This window comes from Protomyctophum bolini (genome assembly GCF_963924005.1).
Source record: "Protomyctophum bolini genome assembly, chromosome: 10".
NCBI lineage: Eukaryota > Metazoa > Chordata > Actinopteri > Myctophiformes > Myctophidae > Protomyctophum > Protomyctophum bolini.
In genome coordinates, this window is record NC_137871.1 from 23597494 (window position 1) to 23617071 (window position 19578).

Consider the following 19578-nt stretch of genomic DNA (forward strand, 5'->3'; position numbering starts at 1 on the left):
TCAAATAAATTTGTTTTTACTGTTTTGTGAAGCAACTTTGGGTACCTTGAAAAGTGCTATATAAATTGTATGTATTATAAAAAAACAGACAGACCCAGCAATTGTCGCCACACAGACATCACAAATTCCTATTGGCAGCAGCAACGATGTGCAAAGCCATTCATAGACTAACCACCATGTATTCATTCCAGATGCTGCGAGGCTCAACCGGAGCCCCTACAGGTGGACATCTGCAGTTCTCGCTGTCCATGGATGAATCTGCATGGGGGGGCTCTGAAGGCGGCTCAAAGTAAGAAACCACTTAGACTTTTCCATTACTGCGAGTGGTATGGTCGGCTTCTGTTTTAAATGTTCTCTATACATTTTGTGTATGATGTGAAAGGACACAATGTACGTATATCTGGCTCTTGGTCACTTACATTAATCTTTCGTTCTTTCTTTCTTAGGGTGGATGGGTCGTGGTAGACGTCGTGGAAGGACAGATCCGTTCCAAAGCTTCCCTCCTGGAGGACTTCTGATGAGCTGTGAGTAGGAATATTTCTTGTTGGGATGGATATCTGTTGTACTGTTATGGTACAAAGTATCGGAAGTATAGCATGGCAGTATGATTCCTCCTAGTGGCACTATTTACTACAGTCATCCAAATGTTTTAAATATTTTATGATAAATCTAAATTACTCTGCACAATAGTTTGAGAGTCAATATCTCATCTCCTTTTAGAAGCACTTGAATAAAAAATGACAAGATGTTGAGGACTGTACATGTGTTGATGCCTCCTAGTGGCACTGTGGTTGAATGTCTGTCAGCCTTCCAAGCTAATCAAAGTCTTAAAACCCCAGCATCCCTATTCTGGGGGGAGCGTTCAGCAAAAAATAGCAGATCTACAAGCTCACACCGCGTTGCAACGTGTTGTGAGCTTGTAGAGCTAATGCTTTCTTCTTTCTCTCTCAGGATGGAAATGGTAGACGCAGCTGAAGCCTCTAGAGATCTGCAGGTCTGTCCATGGATGGATGGGAGGACGGAGATCTGGGTAGACGTCGCTGGAACGCCACTGCTGGACAGGGTACACGCACACACACACACACACATGCACACACAGAGCAAAGCTAATTTGGTGTGTTTTTTTTCTTTTCTTTCTTTGTTAGAATGGAGATATCGATAGACGAGCTGATGTTCCCGGACAGAGATCCGTTCCAAAGCTCCCCCCCCCACCCCCGGGGGCTTCCTCAGAGGACTCTGATGAGCTGTGAGTAGGAATAGTTATGGCTTGTTTCTGAGGATGGATAACTGCTTTTGTACTGTTATGGCACGAAGAATGGCATCATTTACTACAGTCACCAAATGTTTTAAATATTTTATGATAAATCTAAATGACTCTGCACAATAGTTTGAGAGTCAATATCTCATCTGCTTTTAGAAGCACTTGAATAAAAAATGACAAAAGATGTTGAGGACTGTACATGTGTTGATGCCTCCTAGTGGCACTGTGGTTGAATGTCTGTCAGCCTTCCAAGCTAATCAAAGTCTTAATGACACTACCACTTCAACCCCAGCATCCCTATTCTGAGGGAGCGTTCAGCAAAAATAGCAGATCTACAAGCTCACACCGCGTTGCAACGTGTTGTGAGCTTGTAGAGCTAATGCTTTCTTCTTTCTCTCTCAGGATGGAAATGGCAGACGCAGCTGGAGCCTCTAGAGATCTGCAGGTCTGTCCATGGATGGATGGGAGGACGGAGATCTGGGTAGACGCTGGAGGACTTCGGACCTGGGCCTGGATGGATGGGAGGACAGAGGACGGAGATCTGGGTAGACGCTGGAGGACTTCGGACCTGGGCCTGGATGGATGGGAGGACAGAGGACGGAGATCTGGGTAGACGCTGGAGGACTTCCGACCTGGGCCTGGATGGATGGGAGGACGGAGATCTGTGTAGACGCTGGAGGACTTCGGACCTGGGCCTGGATGGATGGGAGGACAGAGGACGGCGATCTGGGTAGACGCTGGAGGACTTCGGAGAGGAACTCTACATATACGAACCGCTTCGGTGAGGAACTCGACAGTACGAACCGCTTTAGGGTTGGGGCTTTTTTATAGGCTTTATAGTAAAAAGCCAATAATCGTCCGTTGCCGATAATCGGTCAATCCCTATTCTTAAACGTTACTGTAAGTGCATGTGTATGTTGTGACAGGACACACACCCACACACACAGCAAAGCTAATTTGGGGTGCGTGTGTGTCTGTCTGTCTTTCGTTCTTTGTTAGAATGGAGATCTCAGCCGATGCCCGAGATCCGAAGCTTTCCTGTTTCCGCTGAGGACTTCTGGGAGGCTCGGATGGAGCTGGAAGGTTCGGTAGACATCACTGGAACCCGTTTAGGCCTGTCGGAATTTGAGGTTTTATAATGGCCGATTTAATTGTTTCTCAAATAAATTACTAGTAACAATTTAATTGCGTCATAACATAACATTCTAAATAAAACTTTGGCTTTTGTAGGCTTTGTAAACAAAAAGCTGCACATGGCATAATTCAACAACTTTATACACTAAAAGAGAAGAAAATTACAAAGTGACACGTTTAGAGCTTGTAGATCGGTTGCTTCCATTATTTCTTTAAAATGTTTGACAATATATGAACATTTTCAACATGGAGACGATTATGACTAATCTCTAAAAAAGTATCTCAAATACTTGGCGATTAGGTAATTGTGACAGGCCTAAATCCTTCTAGTTGTGTTTTTTTATATCATGTTCTGTAATCAGTTAGGGTTGACTATAGACTTTTTTTAGGAACAAGATCATCATGCCGGTGAAGAGCACGTTTCTAGCCGATGGAGCAACTATTTCTGATCACCTTTGGAGTTACATCACAGCAAGGTAACTATACAACACACGCACACACTATGATCATGACATCAGCTTGTGACTGCAACTTGTTCCTGTTCGCAGATGACTCGGCACTGCTAGTCTCGGACAGGAACAAACTGCAGGTTGAAAAGGCCCTCAGCTCTGAACTCGGTAGAATCTGCACCTGGCTCGCTGATAACAAACTATCTTTACACCTGGGAAAAACTGAATCCATTCTCTTTGGATCTAATAGTAATCTCAGCAAGGCAAATGGCTTCTTGGATAGAGTTGGTGACAATGTTATCACACGTAAAGATGAAATTACCTACCTAGGTTCCATCCTGGAGGCTAATCTTTCCGGTGATAAAATGGCCACCAACGTAATCAAAAAAGTCAACCAAAGAACAAGATTCCTTTACAGGATCTCCTCACTGGTCAACAAAAACACCTTGAAGACCTTAACAGGAGCCCTCGTACAAGGTTTCTTTGACTATGCATGTACCACAGCACCTCAAAGGCCCTTAAAACTAGGCTCCAGACCTCCCAAAACAAACTGGTCAGGCTCCTACTTGGCCTCACCCCCCGAACCTACCTCACTCCTGCCCACTTTGACAGGCTGGAATGGCTTAGGGTCGACGACAGAGTACAGCATCTTGCAATGGGTCTGGTCCACAAGATTCGATACACCACCAAGATACCCATGTACCTGTCTAGATACTTCCTTTATGTTAACGAAGTCCACACCCACAACACCAGAGGGAGTGCAACGAACCATGTACAACCCAGATTCGGCACAAACAAGGGACTAAATTATTTTCACTCCTATGCCACCAAAATGTGGAACGCCCTACCAACAGTCATTAAGACATGTGACTCCCTTTTTCCCCTCACTGTATACGTTTATTTTCCCTTTTTACCTCCTTTATGATGAATTCCTGTTCTGTTCTTTGACTATATAGAAGTGTCTTATTTGTACGTCTCTAAATGTTTTGAAGAATTGAACATGGTGGACCCTCTTGTAAACAAGTGTAATGCTTAATTGGGTCGTCCACTTGCAGTTAACAGTCTTTGTATTGAGTTTGTGCTTGACATGTACTGTAATTCTGCAAACTGTTAATAAATATTTCAATCAATATTGTTTTATGAACAAAGTAGTAATGAGCATTTCTTTCTTTTCTTTAGGTCGTTGCTGGTCTCCTGTGTGGCTCCATCTGGAGGTCACCAGGGTTCTGAGTCACTCAGATCCTGACTGGTAGTGGTGATATGTAGATGTGATCAATCAGGGCTCTTTGAAAATAATAAACAATAAAATAATAAACCAATATAAATAACTAGATCATAATGTAAATAAATGGATAAAACGAACGATAAAAAAATAGATTATAGTAAATTAAAATGGTAAAATAAATGTAAATAAAATTATTAATACATAAAATAAAATTAGTAATAGCATAGTAATGGATAAAATAAATATAATTAGTAATATAGACAATAATACATAAAATAAATTAAATTATCAATATAGTAATGCATAAAATTAGTAATAACAGTAATACATAAAATAAATAAATGCATAAAAAATAAAATTAGTAATAACAGTAATACATAAAACAAATACAATTTGTAATGCATGAAGTAAAATTAGTAATAACATAGTAATACATCAAATAAATACAATTAGTAATATAGTTATACATAAAATTAGTAATAACATAGTAATATATAAAATACAATTAATACATAAAATAAATTCAATTACTTTGTGTTATAGAATGACTTAAAAAAACAAACAAACAAAAATATCAATCACATCTACATATCACAACCAGGCTATATTGCCAGCAGGCAGGTGGACTGTAGACTCACTACAGCTGTCACAATGTGATATACTTTGTTTTGACCCAACTGGCCTCCAAGGAGAGGCGAGCATGGAGCCGGACATCTGATGATACACGAGAGAAGACGCCATAGTCAAAAAAAATGTAATAAAAGTAATATGTTTTATGTTGATTGTAATTTATGCATGATGCCATATATCTGTAAATATTCATTATTTTCTTGTTAATAAATTATTGCATTTATACCCGGGTGTCCGTTATGTGTCCATTACCCTTAGATCGCGCCCCTGTGGATTTATTTATTTCCCAAATGGTCTAAAAATGAGTTATTTAGCACTTTTACCAATGAATTGGCCTATACACAGACAACGACTGATTAGCCTATACACAGCCTTTACAGACATACCAATAGTAGCCAATCATATGCTGATTAGGCCAGTTGCTGTATAGCCTACCTACCCGATCACCAGGGACCAACAACACACACACACACACACACACACAATATAGCCTTCTATATAATGCTGCGCATATATATTTAAAAAAAATACCCAGCATAATTTTTGGGAAGGCTAAGCCTTCCCTAGCCTACACACCCGCCGCCTATGGGCACTGTACTGTAGGCATATAATACCTGGCTAGGTGAAAACAAAAGAAACCTGATTAGCATTTGAGTACTTTTAACACCTCTGAACAGCCGGCGGAGAGGTTCACATTTTCGGAATTTTGCGACAGAGTCACAGAGGGTCAATAATTCCCAGAAAATCTGTAATGTTAATATAAAATGTCCACGAAAATCTTCATGGGGGCTAAAAGGGGCTATTTAATTCTTCATGGGGGCTACAGCCCCATAGCCCCCACAGACTCGACGTCGTTGACTCTCACTATAACTAGACACTTTACCCCCCCTCTCTCTCTGTTTAAAAGTAGGCCTACAGGAAAAATCTCAAAGTTCAGGTGAAAATATAGTACAGCCTAGGTATAGTACAGCTCCGTGGATATACACGGCTTGGGCTTGGCAAGCCGTGGATCTACAAGCTCCAAGTGTTGCGTACACATGCAGCGCGTTGTGAGCTTGCAGATCGTCGGTGCCCCACTCACCATTAATCCAAGCAGAGGTCCTCACACCAGCCCTCATGAGTCATGAACACAGTCAAAAACTAGTTTACCTCTGCCACGTACTGGCAACACCTGCACTAGGGCCAGGGTTAAATACCCTCCCTGTAACCATGGCAACCTTGATTGGCAATGCAGTGACATCAAGGAGGAAAATAAGAAACATGCGGCTCAAATGGCTCTTCCTCTTTACAGCTTCTTTACCCTCACATGTTTTACAGTATCAACACCATTTTATCAACTGTCTGCTGATACCAATGGAATGGGGATTCTTTGCCCTGTCAAGGCTGACTTGGTGCCTTCAGTGCTGCTCTGTTCCCTTTGAATGTCAGGTAGATGAAAGTTAAGAGGACTATAAAAAGATCTCCACTCTCACTTGTCATTTACCACCACTTTGGAGATAGAGGGAACAGCCACAGGATGGCAGTGTTTCATCTGGAAATACAAGAACATTTTAATACCGTATTTATTTACTTTTAATAGCAAATTAATGTTGTATTACAGAAAATAATTCATGTTGATCCTATCTTTTTTTCTTTTTTGTGACAAAAAGAGCAAAGAGCACTTTCCGAAATACAGGACCCTGCATGGTTGTCCCCAGACCCCAATTTAATTGAGAACCAGTGTTTTAGGCTATTTTCAAATTAATGAACATTTAAATTAACAACATTGAACAACATTGCTCTCTGTTGCTTGGAGATAATTTGGGGAGATGAGGGAAGTGTTTGTCTGGCTGTGAAGAAATTAAGTGTCAGTATTTCTTATTTGATTTCTAAAGGTCTGTTGAAATAACAAAACATTGCACATGAAAGGACTGAGGCAATGTGGCAATGTTGATTACACATTAATTAAACTAAACTGTAAATTCGTAGTAAATTCATGAACTGGTGTAGGCCTACACATCCCAACTCAAATGGGTTCAGGAGGTGTATGGTAAATAAACAAAAATAAATGTAATTAAGAAATACCCGAAAAATAGGCTCTCAATATTTTGATTAATCAGGATGCCTGATGCACAATTGACCATATTACTCTTGCCACAAGAATGGGATTGTAAGTGAGTGATGGTGGGGCTTGTCCAAACTGACCCCTACAGGTAATCAGATGCACCGGCAAGACGGTATGAAATTGAGTGTACTGTAGAATGTAGAAGCCTCAATTAAAGGAATATGCGTTCATAATTCTAATATTCTCTCTGACTCCTTAGGCTGCATCATGTGATGATACACTAAGGATGATGACTGGATTCACTTTCAAATGAAATAAACTTAAAAATATATAAGAAATAAATGTAAAAAGTAATGAAAAAATCACACCTGTGTGAAGTGAGTGGTGCAACCCCTTGTGGGGGTCCCCGGCGAGCCGCCCCGCGTCCGAAACGGTTCGAGAAATGACAGAGTTACCGTGTGGGGGTCCTCAGGAGGGGGCCTCTCTGCCGTACTGTACTGCACTGTCACTGTACTGTACTGTCACACCCGAAATCACGTAAGCTTCCCATCATCCACCTGTGCACAGTGTGAAGCTCAACAGCGCCACATAGCTGCTAAAAACCCAGGTTCCCATCATGCACCTTTGCACAGTGTGAAGCTCAACAGCGCCACATAGCTGCTAAAAACCCAGGTTCCCATCATGCACCTGTGCACAGTGTGAAGCTCAACAGCGCCACTTTGTCACCTGTTATACTCTAAACAGACATACAGTACATGCACGCATACATATACATACAAAGGGACACACATTGCTGTTCAAGATTGCTTCCAAGATTAAGTAAATTTAAAGCAATTGACAATTTAAAATAAATAATTCAATAATCATACTGTATACGTGATAACATATTTTATTTCAGTTTATATACCTTTTTTTTCATCAGATATCTATATTCATCAGATATCTATATTCATCAGGTTTCTTTGAGAACCTAAAAAGGGATCCAGAATAATTCTAAATCGATAAAACTATTTCTTTTATAGAAACTTGTAATTCAACATTTCAAACGTTCCTTCACAGAGAAGCTGAGATTTAACAGTTTGTAGCGGTCGACAGTATTTGCGCGCTCTGCTTGCGCACTATTAGGCCATTTATGGTCTACTAGTGTGCAGGTTCAACAAGCAAGTAGGCACTCGACAGAGTACATTTCTAGTTTTAACTGTGATAAGTTACAAGATACAATGTGATATTAATATCTAAAAAGTGTTCCTTTCTGTGCAAGATGCAGATGTGTGGTATAGAGGAGAGATGGTTACAACTCAGGGTGGAACAAGACTTGGGGAAGATGGGTGCAATGCAGGATGGTGCAAGAAGGATGAAGCAAAGTATTTTAATGTGGTGTCGTTTATGGTAAGGAGAAGTTGAAACGAGAAGTTGAAGTGATCAAAATAAAGACATTTGAGAAGATTCCATGTACAGTACTGTTACGCTATTATCCTAGTCTAATAATAACGAGGCAGAGAGTGAGGTTACGTTCTCATAGTATTGAAGCTAGGAAGGTTGCAGAAAACAACGAAGAAAAAGAGACAAGAGATTTGACATAGGTATGGACCAGTTTAGTTTTTTGGCCTGTCTTGCAATATCTAAAGGACGAAGGACCATACTGGCGTTGATGGAATTGATGGAAGTAAAATTCCTGTTCACGCATGCCTCATAGAGCATTTTATTATTAGCTATATAATTTCATAATCATCTCAGGTAGACTTACTGTATCACAAGATATATGAGCCATGCAGTAGCATTGTGCATGCTTCTATCCTGTCACTCCTGGGAGCTCATTGTAAAGGATGGTGTTGGTCACATGTTCCCGACAGGGTACAGAGTGCCACCAGTGGTAACCTATACGTGATATGAAGGTATAATGCAGTATAACCACTAAGAAAGCACCAGGCTTCCTGTATTTCCTTGAGGGCCCACTTGAAAGCCTATAATCACTAACAACTTAACTTACAATGCATGTAGTGTAAGTGTTGATGATGATTTGAGGACTGAGAACTCTTTTTCACTGTGTCAGGTTATTTTTTTAATTTGTACACATTTTACATTGTCTGTCCTGATGAAGGTCTAATCGACCGAAACGTTGACCAATAAAGAGCAACATTTCTGGCAAGTTTCTGACAGTCTGCGGGACCCTTCTTTGTTTTTCAAAGATAACCTTTTTAAACATACTGTATGTGAACATTATTTTATTATGTTGTGGTGGCATGGCATGCACAGGATGATGAGGATTGCTGCTTTCAACACCCATTCTGCTCACCATTGTTCTGTCGAAAGTTCCCCAAATCATTGCTATATACCACCGGCAATTGGGTCTGTCGTCTGTCATCATTCCGGAGGTTGTTGTGATTTTTCGGTTGAGCAATGGTGTGGTCTCTTAAGAGTCTGGGTGGTGATTCATTAAAATAAGCTATCTCTCTCTGTCCAAGTCTTTCATTTGAACCCCTCAGTCCAACACTATGCATCTGCTCGTACTGATCCTTGGGTTTATGCTTTTCCCGAAAGGCAAGTATTTATTTATGTATTTATTTCATAGAGTTTAGTTTGTTAACACTCTTTTCTATTAATTAATGGTCATTCATTTCTCAATTAGAAAACTTGACCCTTGCCTCTGCACTTGATCTGCTCTTTTTTCCTCTCTATACAACAAAACTCTTCACCGAAAATTGCAGATCTACAGTATACAAGCTCACAACACATCGACGGCACATTGACAGTGTTCTGCTATATTCTCTGTGAATGTTCCTCCCAGAATAGAGATGCTAGGGTTCACGTTCAAGTGGTTTAAAAAAGGGTGACCCCGCCTGTAGTAACTCTGTCCCAGACCCATGTTGAGGACCCATGGTCTTCAACCTTTTTAACTCTGTCCCGGACCCATGTTGAGGACCCAAGGTCTTCAACCTTTTTAACTCTGTCCCGGACCCATGTTGAGGACCTTTTTCATATCAATGGCCATTATTTATTCTGCATTTGAGCCACGGACCACCATTTGATGATATTTAGCCTCTCAGACCCAAAACTTTGAATATTTTGTCGTAAGACTTTGTTCACAATTCCATGCTATATTGATTATGGTACCACAGGAGAGATAACTGGCAAACGTTGATCAAAATAACAATTATTCTACATTTCTCTAATTGTGTAAATTAAGTGATGCAGATGTTTAACAATAATTTAACTCTCAAATAATCTACAATTAGATTAGATTATTTGAGAGTTAAATTATTATTCGATTTATTCATGAAATTACTGAGAAAAAATTATAATCATTTCTATAATCAATTTACTTTTAATTAGTGAAAATGTTTGCTTTTTTGCGGAATGCTTTTTTTAAAAGCTTTTTAAAGCAAATTTATAACAAAATGTAGGAAACAAATATGAAGGGACACAAAAATGTGTCCACGACCCACAAATGGGTCCCGAGTCCCGACCCAATGCAGGTTCTCAACCAGTGGGCCTTGAGGGGGATCCAGGTGGTCCCCAGCTAAATGATGGAGAGTTGATAACCAAATGGGCCCTCATAGATCTTTAACTTTTTATTGTTAAACATCTGCACTACTTAATTTACAAGAAGTCTACACAATTCAATGTTTGCCTTTTATCTCGCCAGTGTCAATACAGTATGGAATTGTGGACACAATCTTGTCCAACGACAACAAAATAGTTTGGGGTCTGAGAGTCTAAATCTTATCAAATGGTGGTCCGTGGCTCAAATAACCCAAAAGAAATGGGCCTTGATATGAAAAGGGTTGAAAACCCTCGTTGTCTCCCCTCTTAAATAGAAAATTTATTTTCAAGTGATTTACATATTTCATCCAATCAGGAGAGAGAACCTCACAAAGATCATTTATCAATTTTGTCTGCTCATTTATTTGCTTCATCACTTCCATTTTCACTTGTTCTTATTGTATCCTGTAAGAGTTCTTTCTGCTCATTGCAAACTTGATAGCTCGACCTGAAAATCAATTTTTTGCTGACTAAAGAGCTATGGGCACATGGGAAGAGCTATTATTGAACAAATACACTATAACAATGATATTGCTAGAGCTATTTAACACTACACTGTACGCACGCACGCACACACACATATACACACTTACAGTATCTGGGGATGTAGTCTCCTCAAACTTTCATTTTTTTCTTCTTTTTTTGAGAAAAAAAAACATTGAGAACTTTATCTATTATTAGGTTACTTAGGTATGCAGTAAAACAGTGTTGATTTTGTCGACTAATACTAAGATGAAAAAGTTCGTCGACTACCTGGAAACTGAATGAAAACAAAACCTATGATGACTAAAACTATGACTAAATATATTGGCAATTTTGTCAAAATATAAAACCTAGTTGGACTAGTGGACAAGAGATCCAGTATAAATCATTTTACACATGGTTGCATGCTGAAAATAGTAGATCTTAAGCTTGGGAGCTTGTAGACCGGCTATTTTCAGACTTTACGACGGCATCAAGGGCCGCCAAAACACATTTTACTCAACTAAATCAACTGTACATTTGGTCAACTAAATTCTTATGAAATTTAGTCGACTAAAACTAGACTAACACTAAAACATTCCAGATGACTAAAATATGACTTAAAACTAAGTTCATTCCAAAGACTATGACTAAACAAAATGTGCTGCCAAAAACAACACTGCAGTAAAACAGGGCTGCTCAACCTTCCTCATGGGCAAAACAGCAACATACAGCTGTGTCCAAGGACCTGAAACATATTTTGTCCATCCTTTTAATATAAAAACTAGGTATTATTTCAAGCTGTGTGTACATTTTACATTAGCATTAAGCTATAACCTGAGCATCTATACCTCCCGGTGTCTTATAGGCTATGCCATCCAATGTTATAAGTGCACGGGAGCTGCGGTACCCTGCAAAAAAGAAGAATGCCCTGGGAAATGTGCTGCAGCAACTGTCATGTATGAAGGTATGTGATGGGGGATTAAACTATTTGTGAGGCAAAACCTAGCTGTCACAGCTATAGTACAGTAATTTATACTACATCATTTGGCAGAGTCAGAGACTCATATTCTGTTTGTTTAAAGGTGACAAGAACATGACTATGAAGTACTGCATGGAAGATAAGATGTGTGCTACTGGCTCAATGAACGTTGGATCCCGCCGTGCCTACGCCATGTGCTGCAGTGATGCTCCCCTCTGCAACAATCTCTCAAGTAAGTATACCTACAGTATACAGTAGGCCTGTAGTAGTGCACAGTGATGGTATAATAAGTAGACCTTTAGAGCAGTGGTTTTCAACCCATCTCATATCAAGGCCCATTATTTATTCGGCATTTGAGCCACGGACCACCATTTGATGACATTTAGCCTCTCAGACCCCTCCCCCCCCGAAAAACCAAAGAATATTTTGCTGTCGTTGGACAACTATTCCATGCTGTAGTGATGTTGGTACCATTAGGAGAGATAACAGGGAAACGTTGATCAAAAGAACAATTCTTCTACATTCTCTAATTGTGTAGACTTCTTATAGGCTAAATTAAGTATTTAGTAATGCTGATGTTTATTTATTTATTTGACAGGGACAAAGCTCATTAATCAACATGTCAGTTTTCACATCAATGTAAATGGGCCAGATTTAGCCGAAGCTAAATTTCATCTGTAGTCCCTAACAAAAATTGAACTCATGAAAGTGTAAAATGAAACCAAATGTACCTGTACGGGTTCTGTAAGGGTCCATTTGGTTAAATTCTGTAAGGGTTCTATAAAGGTCCATTTGGTTATCAACTCTCCATCATTTAGCTGGGGACCACCTGGAACCCCCTCAAGGACCACTGGTGGTCGTCCCCGGACCACTGGTTGAGAACCACTGCTTTTTTAGAGCATTAACCATTATTTATAAGACGCTGTAGAAGCTGTAAAACCACAGACAGGCACAGTTTGATATAGTTAATGGCATTAGGAATGAAGGAATGTTTTATGTCAGAACAGGTCAGCTCCATATATGGAGATCTAAGGGTGGCAGCGGGGGCAGTGTTATGTATACTTTTTTTCTAAATTGTATTCCGTATACAGTTCCACACAAGCCTCGTCCCAATAAGAAGAAGTGCTACACTTGCACAGGCAACGACTGCTCCGAGATGAAAGAGCTATTATGTTCTGGGGATGAGGATCGCTGCATGTCAGGATATGCAGGTAACTATAGGTCATGGCTTTTTATGTGGCCTTTTCCGCACATATTTCATATTTCTATAAACTCAGAAGAATGTTCATAGATTTTTCTAGACTGTAGGCCAGTACAGACAGTAATATAATGACTATATAGTGTTATCTTTGCAGCCAGGGTTCTCAACGTTTTTGGCTGGGGACCCTCGGAAATGCTTTGCAACAGTTGCAAGTTGCTAGTGTTTTTTTAATTTATCTGGGGACCCCCCAAAATAATGTGGCAGGGGCCATGCAGTTTCGAATTGCATGGAATTTCTTAACGGCTATAGGACGTAGGCGTTCCAAATTGTAGTGCCATATGAGCGAAATTAATTTAACCCCTTGTTTGAGCTGAATCTGGGTTGAACGTGGTTTGTGAAACTCCCTCTGGTGTTGTTTGTTTTGCTATTAAGGGCTACCCAAAGTTGGAGTTATAGTGCTGCTTCAGATTATAAAGTTGCATCACCATACAAGGAAGTGTGCACATTAATCATGAGTATAGCAGACATTTAAGTAATGTGTGTTTTGTCGTTGTTGTTGTTCACAGCGGTAATGGGGAGTCAAGGCAAACTGATGAAAGTGATGGGCTGTGCCCAATCGAGCATGTGTATGTCAAATATCAGCATCGGAGTCATGGAAGTCAGAGAAGCAACCTGCTGTGATGGTGACCTGTGCAACGGCGGCCCAAGCATTGCTGTTAGCCTCTTGCTCCTGGTGGTGCCGGTGGTCTCTGTTGCTCTGTTCAACTGAAGGGAACCCTTATACCTACCTAAGCCAACTTTGTCTCAACTCGATTTTTTTGTGCTGAACAAATAATTAGACAGAATAAAAAAAGAAACACTTTTTTGAGTTTTTTTTCTTTCTAATTATATGTTCTGCCCAAAACAATTGTGTTTATTGTCATGAATTGTCAGCAGCCGAGTTGGCTTTGTCCGAGTCTTTAAATAAATACTTTTTGCAGGTTTATTCTTGGATATCCTCATCATTGTTTCATGTATACAAATCTGAATTTGGAAGAAGCTGTATGGTTGTGTTTTTTTTTATTAATTTTATCTATATCTTAAACAATCTATGGCTCCATATTCTTCCAATTATTAATTCAGGCATTCCAGTCAACTCTTTTTGAGTGCTTTGTGTCTCTGGCTGTGTCCCTGTGTCCCTGCCACACACACACACACACACACACACACACACACACACACACACACACACACACACACACACACACACACACACACACACACACACATACATACGTCATCTCATTCTTGTTGGAGTTGGAGAGAGAAAACAATGGCTTGTCTAGTAGGTAAGTACATTTACTCAAATACTAAACTTAAGTACAATTTTAGTTTTGTTTAGGGGGGCTAGCCCCTTCTATATTCCGCTATTTGTGTAGATTTTTGTCTTACACAAACATTAAATTCCCAGTGACAATTAATGGACATAGATTTTACGTATAGTGTCTGTGTCAAAAGGCTCATGGAGAGTCACTGCATGACACCCAATCAAGCCTGAGTGAGTGGCAGCTTGTTCATTGGCCGCGCACAGGTGTGGGAGGCTATAAGTAGAACTAGCTCCACTCATTCCCTAGTGCATGCTCAGATCACCACACCATGTGGCCTCTTCCTCTTTCGTCAAGCCTCAGGCTCAAATGGTGTGCATCCAAGAACAAACAGGAGTCAGAAAGCTTATGGAACATCAACTTTGTTCATTGCCATAATCACCTCATCACCCATCATGGACTCACTACCCATGTGCTTTGTGTCGTGTCGAATGTTTGCTCCTGTTTATCTATTACAAGATGACCAGCAGTTCATATTTATGTTATTTTCCTGAATTTTTATTGAACTGAAATGTGGACTATTAGTTGGTGTCTAATGTTTGGCCTGATCTCACTGCACCATATTCATATACGTGCATGTGCGTATTATCTTTATGCATACATATTTGATACCTTATGGTGCCCTCATTATACATTAGGCCTACATTATTATTGATTGATGCCTTATTTAGATATCTATGGTTTATTATTATTGGATTGAACTGCTATTTATGATTTGTTTATTGGAGATGATTATTATTATTGCTGATACAATTCTATTATGACTTGTGTTTCTTTATGTACAGCACACACACCGTGTGTACCACACACACCGTGTGTACCACACACACCACAATTGCCAAGTAAATTGCCACACCGTGGCCAAAGAGAATCCTCTGCCTCCTTTCATTCCCTATTCCCTATTCCCTACTATGGTCAGCCTGGCCGGTGGCCTTGCCTGCTCACCTCTGTCAGTCACTAACCTGAACTATTTCCGAGAGTCTGAGGCATAGTGTATTCTTTATGACATGATGATGTACGATGATAAGAGCGCCCCACACTTCACACGGGTGTGAGTTTTACTTTACTGCAGTATTTCCAATTTTCTGTACTTTTACTTCTACTCCAATATCTACAAGCTTGTAGATCTGCTACTTTCAAAATATTTTTTGTACAATTTATATGTTTGAAAACTTGAAATGGGACATTCTGCATAATGAGTACTTACTACTTTTGATACTTTAGGTACATTTTGATAGCAATGCTTTTGTACTTTTACTCAAGTACATTTTGAATCCCAGACATGCAGAGTCTTTCTACATTGCAGTATGAATAGTTGACCAAATCTCATATTTCAAGTGAAATATGGTTAAATCTTTGGATAAAGGCGCATTCTGGACAACAAGACTCGTTGCAAGAACATATGCAGCATCAACCTGTGGTTTGGATGATCTGACCGCTTTGAAAGAAAGAAAGAAGTGCATATGTTTCTACACAAATCATGCATGTTTTCTACACAAATGCATGCCACAAACAATTCATACTGTTGTGTTTTAATTGAGAGAATATATATTTTTTTTGCATCAACTCATTTTAAAGGTTTCATAGTTCTAGACTACAATACAAACGATGTAGGACTACTGCTATGTTGCACTTTAAAACAGACAACATACAGTAATGAGCTGATTTCATTGGCAATTTGTACACCAAGAGGAATGCAACAGGAGCAGGCCTCCTCTGTCTCTCTCCCTCTGTGTGCTCAGTCAGGGTGTCGAGCACTTCTGTCGGGACATGTCGGGAGTTGCAACGTTAGATCCTCTTGCTGATCCGTTTGAATGTCACGCCGTTCTCTCCTGGGGTTACGCAATTCTAAAATGCATGACAGGGAATGTATAAAGATGGTTTAGGGCAGGGGTGAGAAACTTTGACCATGGAGAGATCCACTATCCACAATTCACATTGCATATTACTGTCGTAGCAAAAACGCGTCGCTAGAATCGTGAAAGGCAACATTTTTATTTAATTCCAAATGCGTTTAATTATAGTTATGTTAACTCTATGAACTATACAAATACATTGAACATAAAATTAATAAAAAATGTCAGCAGCCGAGTTGGCTTTGTCCGAGGCTTAAATGTCTTTATACATACTTTCTGAAAGGTCTATGGGAAAAATGTAATGGGACATTCTCTTCCGGGCCGCTCGTCGGCGACGCTCTATGGTTTAGGACAGAGGTTCTCAACCTTTTATACTTGTTCGACCACTACCATAATTTAGAACAATCCTCAAGGAACGCCCCACCTCACCTCCATATGTATTTAGTATAGGCACGACACAGTCATTTCTATTCAATTTTATTTCACGTTAAGGATCTTAAAGCTACTTATTTTCCTTGATAGATGGATAGTCAAACTACACTCTAACGACAGATTGTATACATCAGCTACATCGTGCGACACCGTACACAACAAAGTACATCAAGCCCTTAAACATATTGTTGATGCACGTAACAATGGTACAATGTATTTATTTGTATTTATCCCTCCCCCCATCCCCCAATAGACCACTAGTGGTTTAGGATATCTCTGCTGTCGCACATAAAAACTCAAAAATATACATTTTTCACAAAATGAATAATGAAAATGAAGTTGTTTCCTCCCGACAGCAAGGATATGTAAAATGCATCATATTTCTATACTGCACAAGTAAGACTAAAAGTCTCACTAACCAGAGAGAAGCTATTTGTGTTCATTGTATGATAGTGTTGCTTAGCAAAGACTGTTGCAAAATGAGTATCTAATCATGTCTTTGTAATTCAGTGAATGTGGATGTGTGGTTCTCGCTCTCACCATTACGAGTTTGTCTTCTTTGATCTCAGCGCTGAAGTGGTATTGTGGAAATTGTATTGAAACCTGACCTCCGTCCAAATTAACCATGGCCTAAAGTGGAACAAATAGACAAAACAAGGAATGTGATTTTACCATACCATATTATGTAAGTAGGCTACAATGGTGGATAAAGTACTTAAATGTTTTACTTAAGTAAAAGTATAAATACTGCAATGTAGATGTACTGCGTTACAAGTAGAACTCCCGTATTAAAAATACACAAAAGTATCGGCATCAAAATGTACTGAAAGTAATAAAGGTAAAAATACTCGTATTGCAGAATGTCCTATTTCACAAGTTCAAAATGAGTACAAAATCTTTTGAAAATAGCAGATCAACAAGCTCACAATATGCGTCGCATTGTGAGCTTGTAGATTGGCTATTTTCAAATGGCTGAAATGTAGGCTATATGGGTTGAAGTGGTTAATGTATGCTTTGCAATCAAAATCTCCAAAGTAAAAGTAAAAGTAAAACGTTTGGCTCTGTGATGTAGTGGAGTAGATGTAAAAGTATTGGAAATTGGAAATACTCAAGTAAAGTACAAATACCTCAAAATTGTACTTAAGTACAGTACTTGAATTGTTACTAAATGTACACCACTGTGTAAGTACCATTTATTTTGTGTATAGTGTAGTTTGTCATGAAATGATTAATTATTCCATTCACTCACCTTGAATGTGGGGCCCAGCATTGTCTTCAGTTCACACTCCTGGCCAGCAGTAAAGTCATTGGACCAGGTCCAGTTGGGAATGCTCTGTGTCCAGGTAAAATCATTACCCTTCTGCGACACCTCTGTTATCACTTTATGATCTGTCTTGGCTGTAGTTAAACCTAGTTTAGAAGAAAAGCATTCCAAAAAAACAGAAAAGGTTTACTCAAATTCCTCTTCCAAATATCTGTATCAACGAGCCTAATTTTATAGGAATCATTTGGCAAATATATACAGTACCGATGATTTGCAGAAATTCGGCATAGTTTTCTTGACTCTCAAGCTCGTATTTCCCAGTGAAGGCCATGATGTTGGCGAAAGGAGAGAAGAGAAAAGGGAAAGAAGCGTATAGGAGCAAGTGAAACGAGAGGAGTGGCATTCAGGTACAGATATGCCTTTGGTTTCGCAGTGATCACTGCCAAATTCCTCCCTTTTCCAATCCTGTCATACATACCCCAGATCCAGGTGTGACAAAGGGAGCCCTGTATGAGCAAGAAGTATGCTATTTGTTTTCTGTATCAGTCCTATCTGTTGTCCTCTCTGTTGGCTCAAAGCTATATATGTTGAGCAGGAATCCTTTAGTGTTCAGGAACCTGGTCTTTAAAACGTGATGTTACATGAAGTAAGGACTGCAAGTCAGTGCAGGTTAGGTAAAGACAGCCGAACTATACAAAACACAACTATAAATTATTGTACAATTACTTCTACAGACCTTTGGCACCGTGATAACATCCAGGGATGTATCTGGTCTTTTACCTGATTATTATTATTGTTGATCATTATGATTCTGGGGGAATAGATAAACAAACAAACGTTTTATCACCTCACCATTGTGTGTGTGTGTGTGTGTGTGTGTGTGTGTGTGTGTGTGTGTGTGTGTGTGTGTGTGTGTGTGTGTGTGTGTGTGTATGTGTGTGTGTGTGTGTGTGTGTGTGTGTGTGTGTGTGTGTTTGTGTGTGTGTCCCATACAGTTTTGTCCGTGACCAACAAATGGCACTGTTTAGGAAACTCTCTGATCAGTTCTCTCTTGTCTGTAGTAGGCTGTAGTGTAAACCATATAGTGCTGTATCATCTCGCTGTATTCTGCAAATGCCTTCTAAATCAGTCAGTATAGCTCTCACACTTTCAAGATTTTTCAAAGAGCAAAAGTACAGGGATACAGCATGGAACAAAGTGAGCTTGTAGAACCGCTATTTTTGAATAGCCAACGAAAAAATCTAAAATGACACAGCTGCTTTCCCGGTTTTAAAGGATTTTAACCCAGAGATTCATGTTCACATCAACCCTTCAAACCAGAGGTAGTCTGACATATCGGATTGACCGATATACAGTATTATGTACAACATTGTGATCGGTAGCTATCCTGGGATGGCAGATTTATAAAATAAATTGTGAAGTTTTTGCTTGTTTCAAAATTAACATTGTTAATAACCACACTAACTATCCGGAGTAATTAAAATTGCTTTCATACTTTTGAAATATAAATATTTCTCTTAAACAGTCAGTAAAGAGTGCTTAGAGAGCTTGAAATGTTAAAATGCTAAACAATAGACATGCCTGACTATAATCAAAGGCACGTGCGCAGACAGTGGAATCAGGTCCCTGTTATGGTACAGTTGGCTTCATTAATTATGAATATTGGAATCTTCAAGAAAGAGAGATGAAATGGGTTGATATGTCAGCCCATGGGCCTTCGATCCTGTCCTC

The 19578-nt window shown here is 39.5% G+C and overlaps 2 protein-coding genes and 1 long non-coding RNA gene across 4 annotated transcripts; 2 read left to right on the forward strand and 1 right to left on the reverse strand.

Annotated features, from left to right (window-relative positions):
• Positions 1–1911: 1911 nt before the first annotated feature.
• LOC308322733 lies at positions 1912–2872 on the forward strand. Its single transcript, XR_013964746.1, has 3 exons — positions 1912–2042; positions 2261–2344; positions 2785–2872. It is a non-coding gene; the product is annotated as an uncharacterized lncRNA (long non-coding RNA).
• A 6263-nt stretch (positions 2873–9135) lies between these two features.
• On the forward strand, positions 9136–13916 carry LOC308322636 (uncharacterized protein). 2 transcript variants are annotated; one of them, XM_080774018.1, is made up of 5 exons: positions 9136–9284; positions 11617–11715; positions 11834–11962; positions 12822–12941; positions 13498–13916. In XM_080774018.1, the coding sequence occupies exons 1-5, from the start codon at positions 9239–9241 to the stop codon at positions 13698–13700; spliced, it is 597 nt and encodes a 198-aa protein (XP_080630144.1). In that variant the 5' UTR covers positions 9136–9238; the 3' UTR covers positions 13701–13916. The 2 variants fall into 2 exon arrangements, with proteins under 2 accessions (XP_080630144.1, XP_080630145.1); XM_080774019.1 differs by having other exon boundaries at positions 12822–12939; positions 13502–13916.
• A 1895-nt stretch (positions 13917–15811) lies between these two features.
• LOC308322448 (gastrotropin-like) lies at positions 15812–18393 on the reverse strand. Its single transcript, XM_080773725.1, has 4 exons — positions 18112–18393; positions 17833–17993; positions 17124–17213; positions 15812–16143 (listed from the first exon to the last, which is right to left on the reverse strand). Exons 1-4 carry the CDS (start codon positions 18248–18250, stop codon positions 16084–16086), a joined length of 450 nt encoding a protein of 149 aa, XP_080629851.1. The 5' UTR covers positions 18251–18393; the 3' UTR covers positions 15812–16083.
• Positions 18394–19578: the final 1185 nt, after the last annotated feature.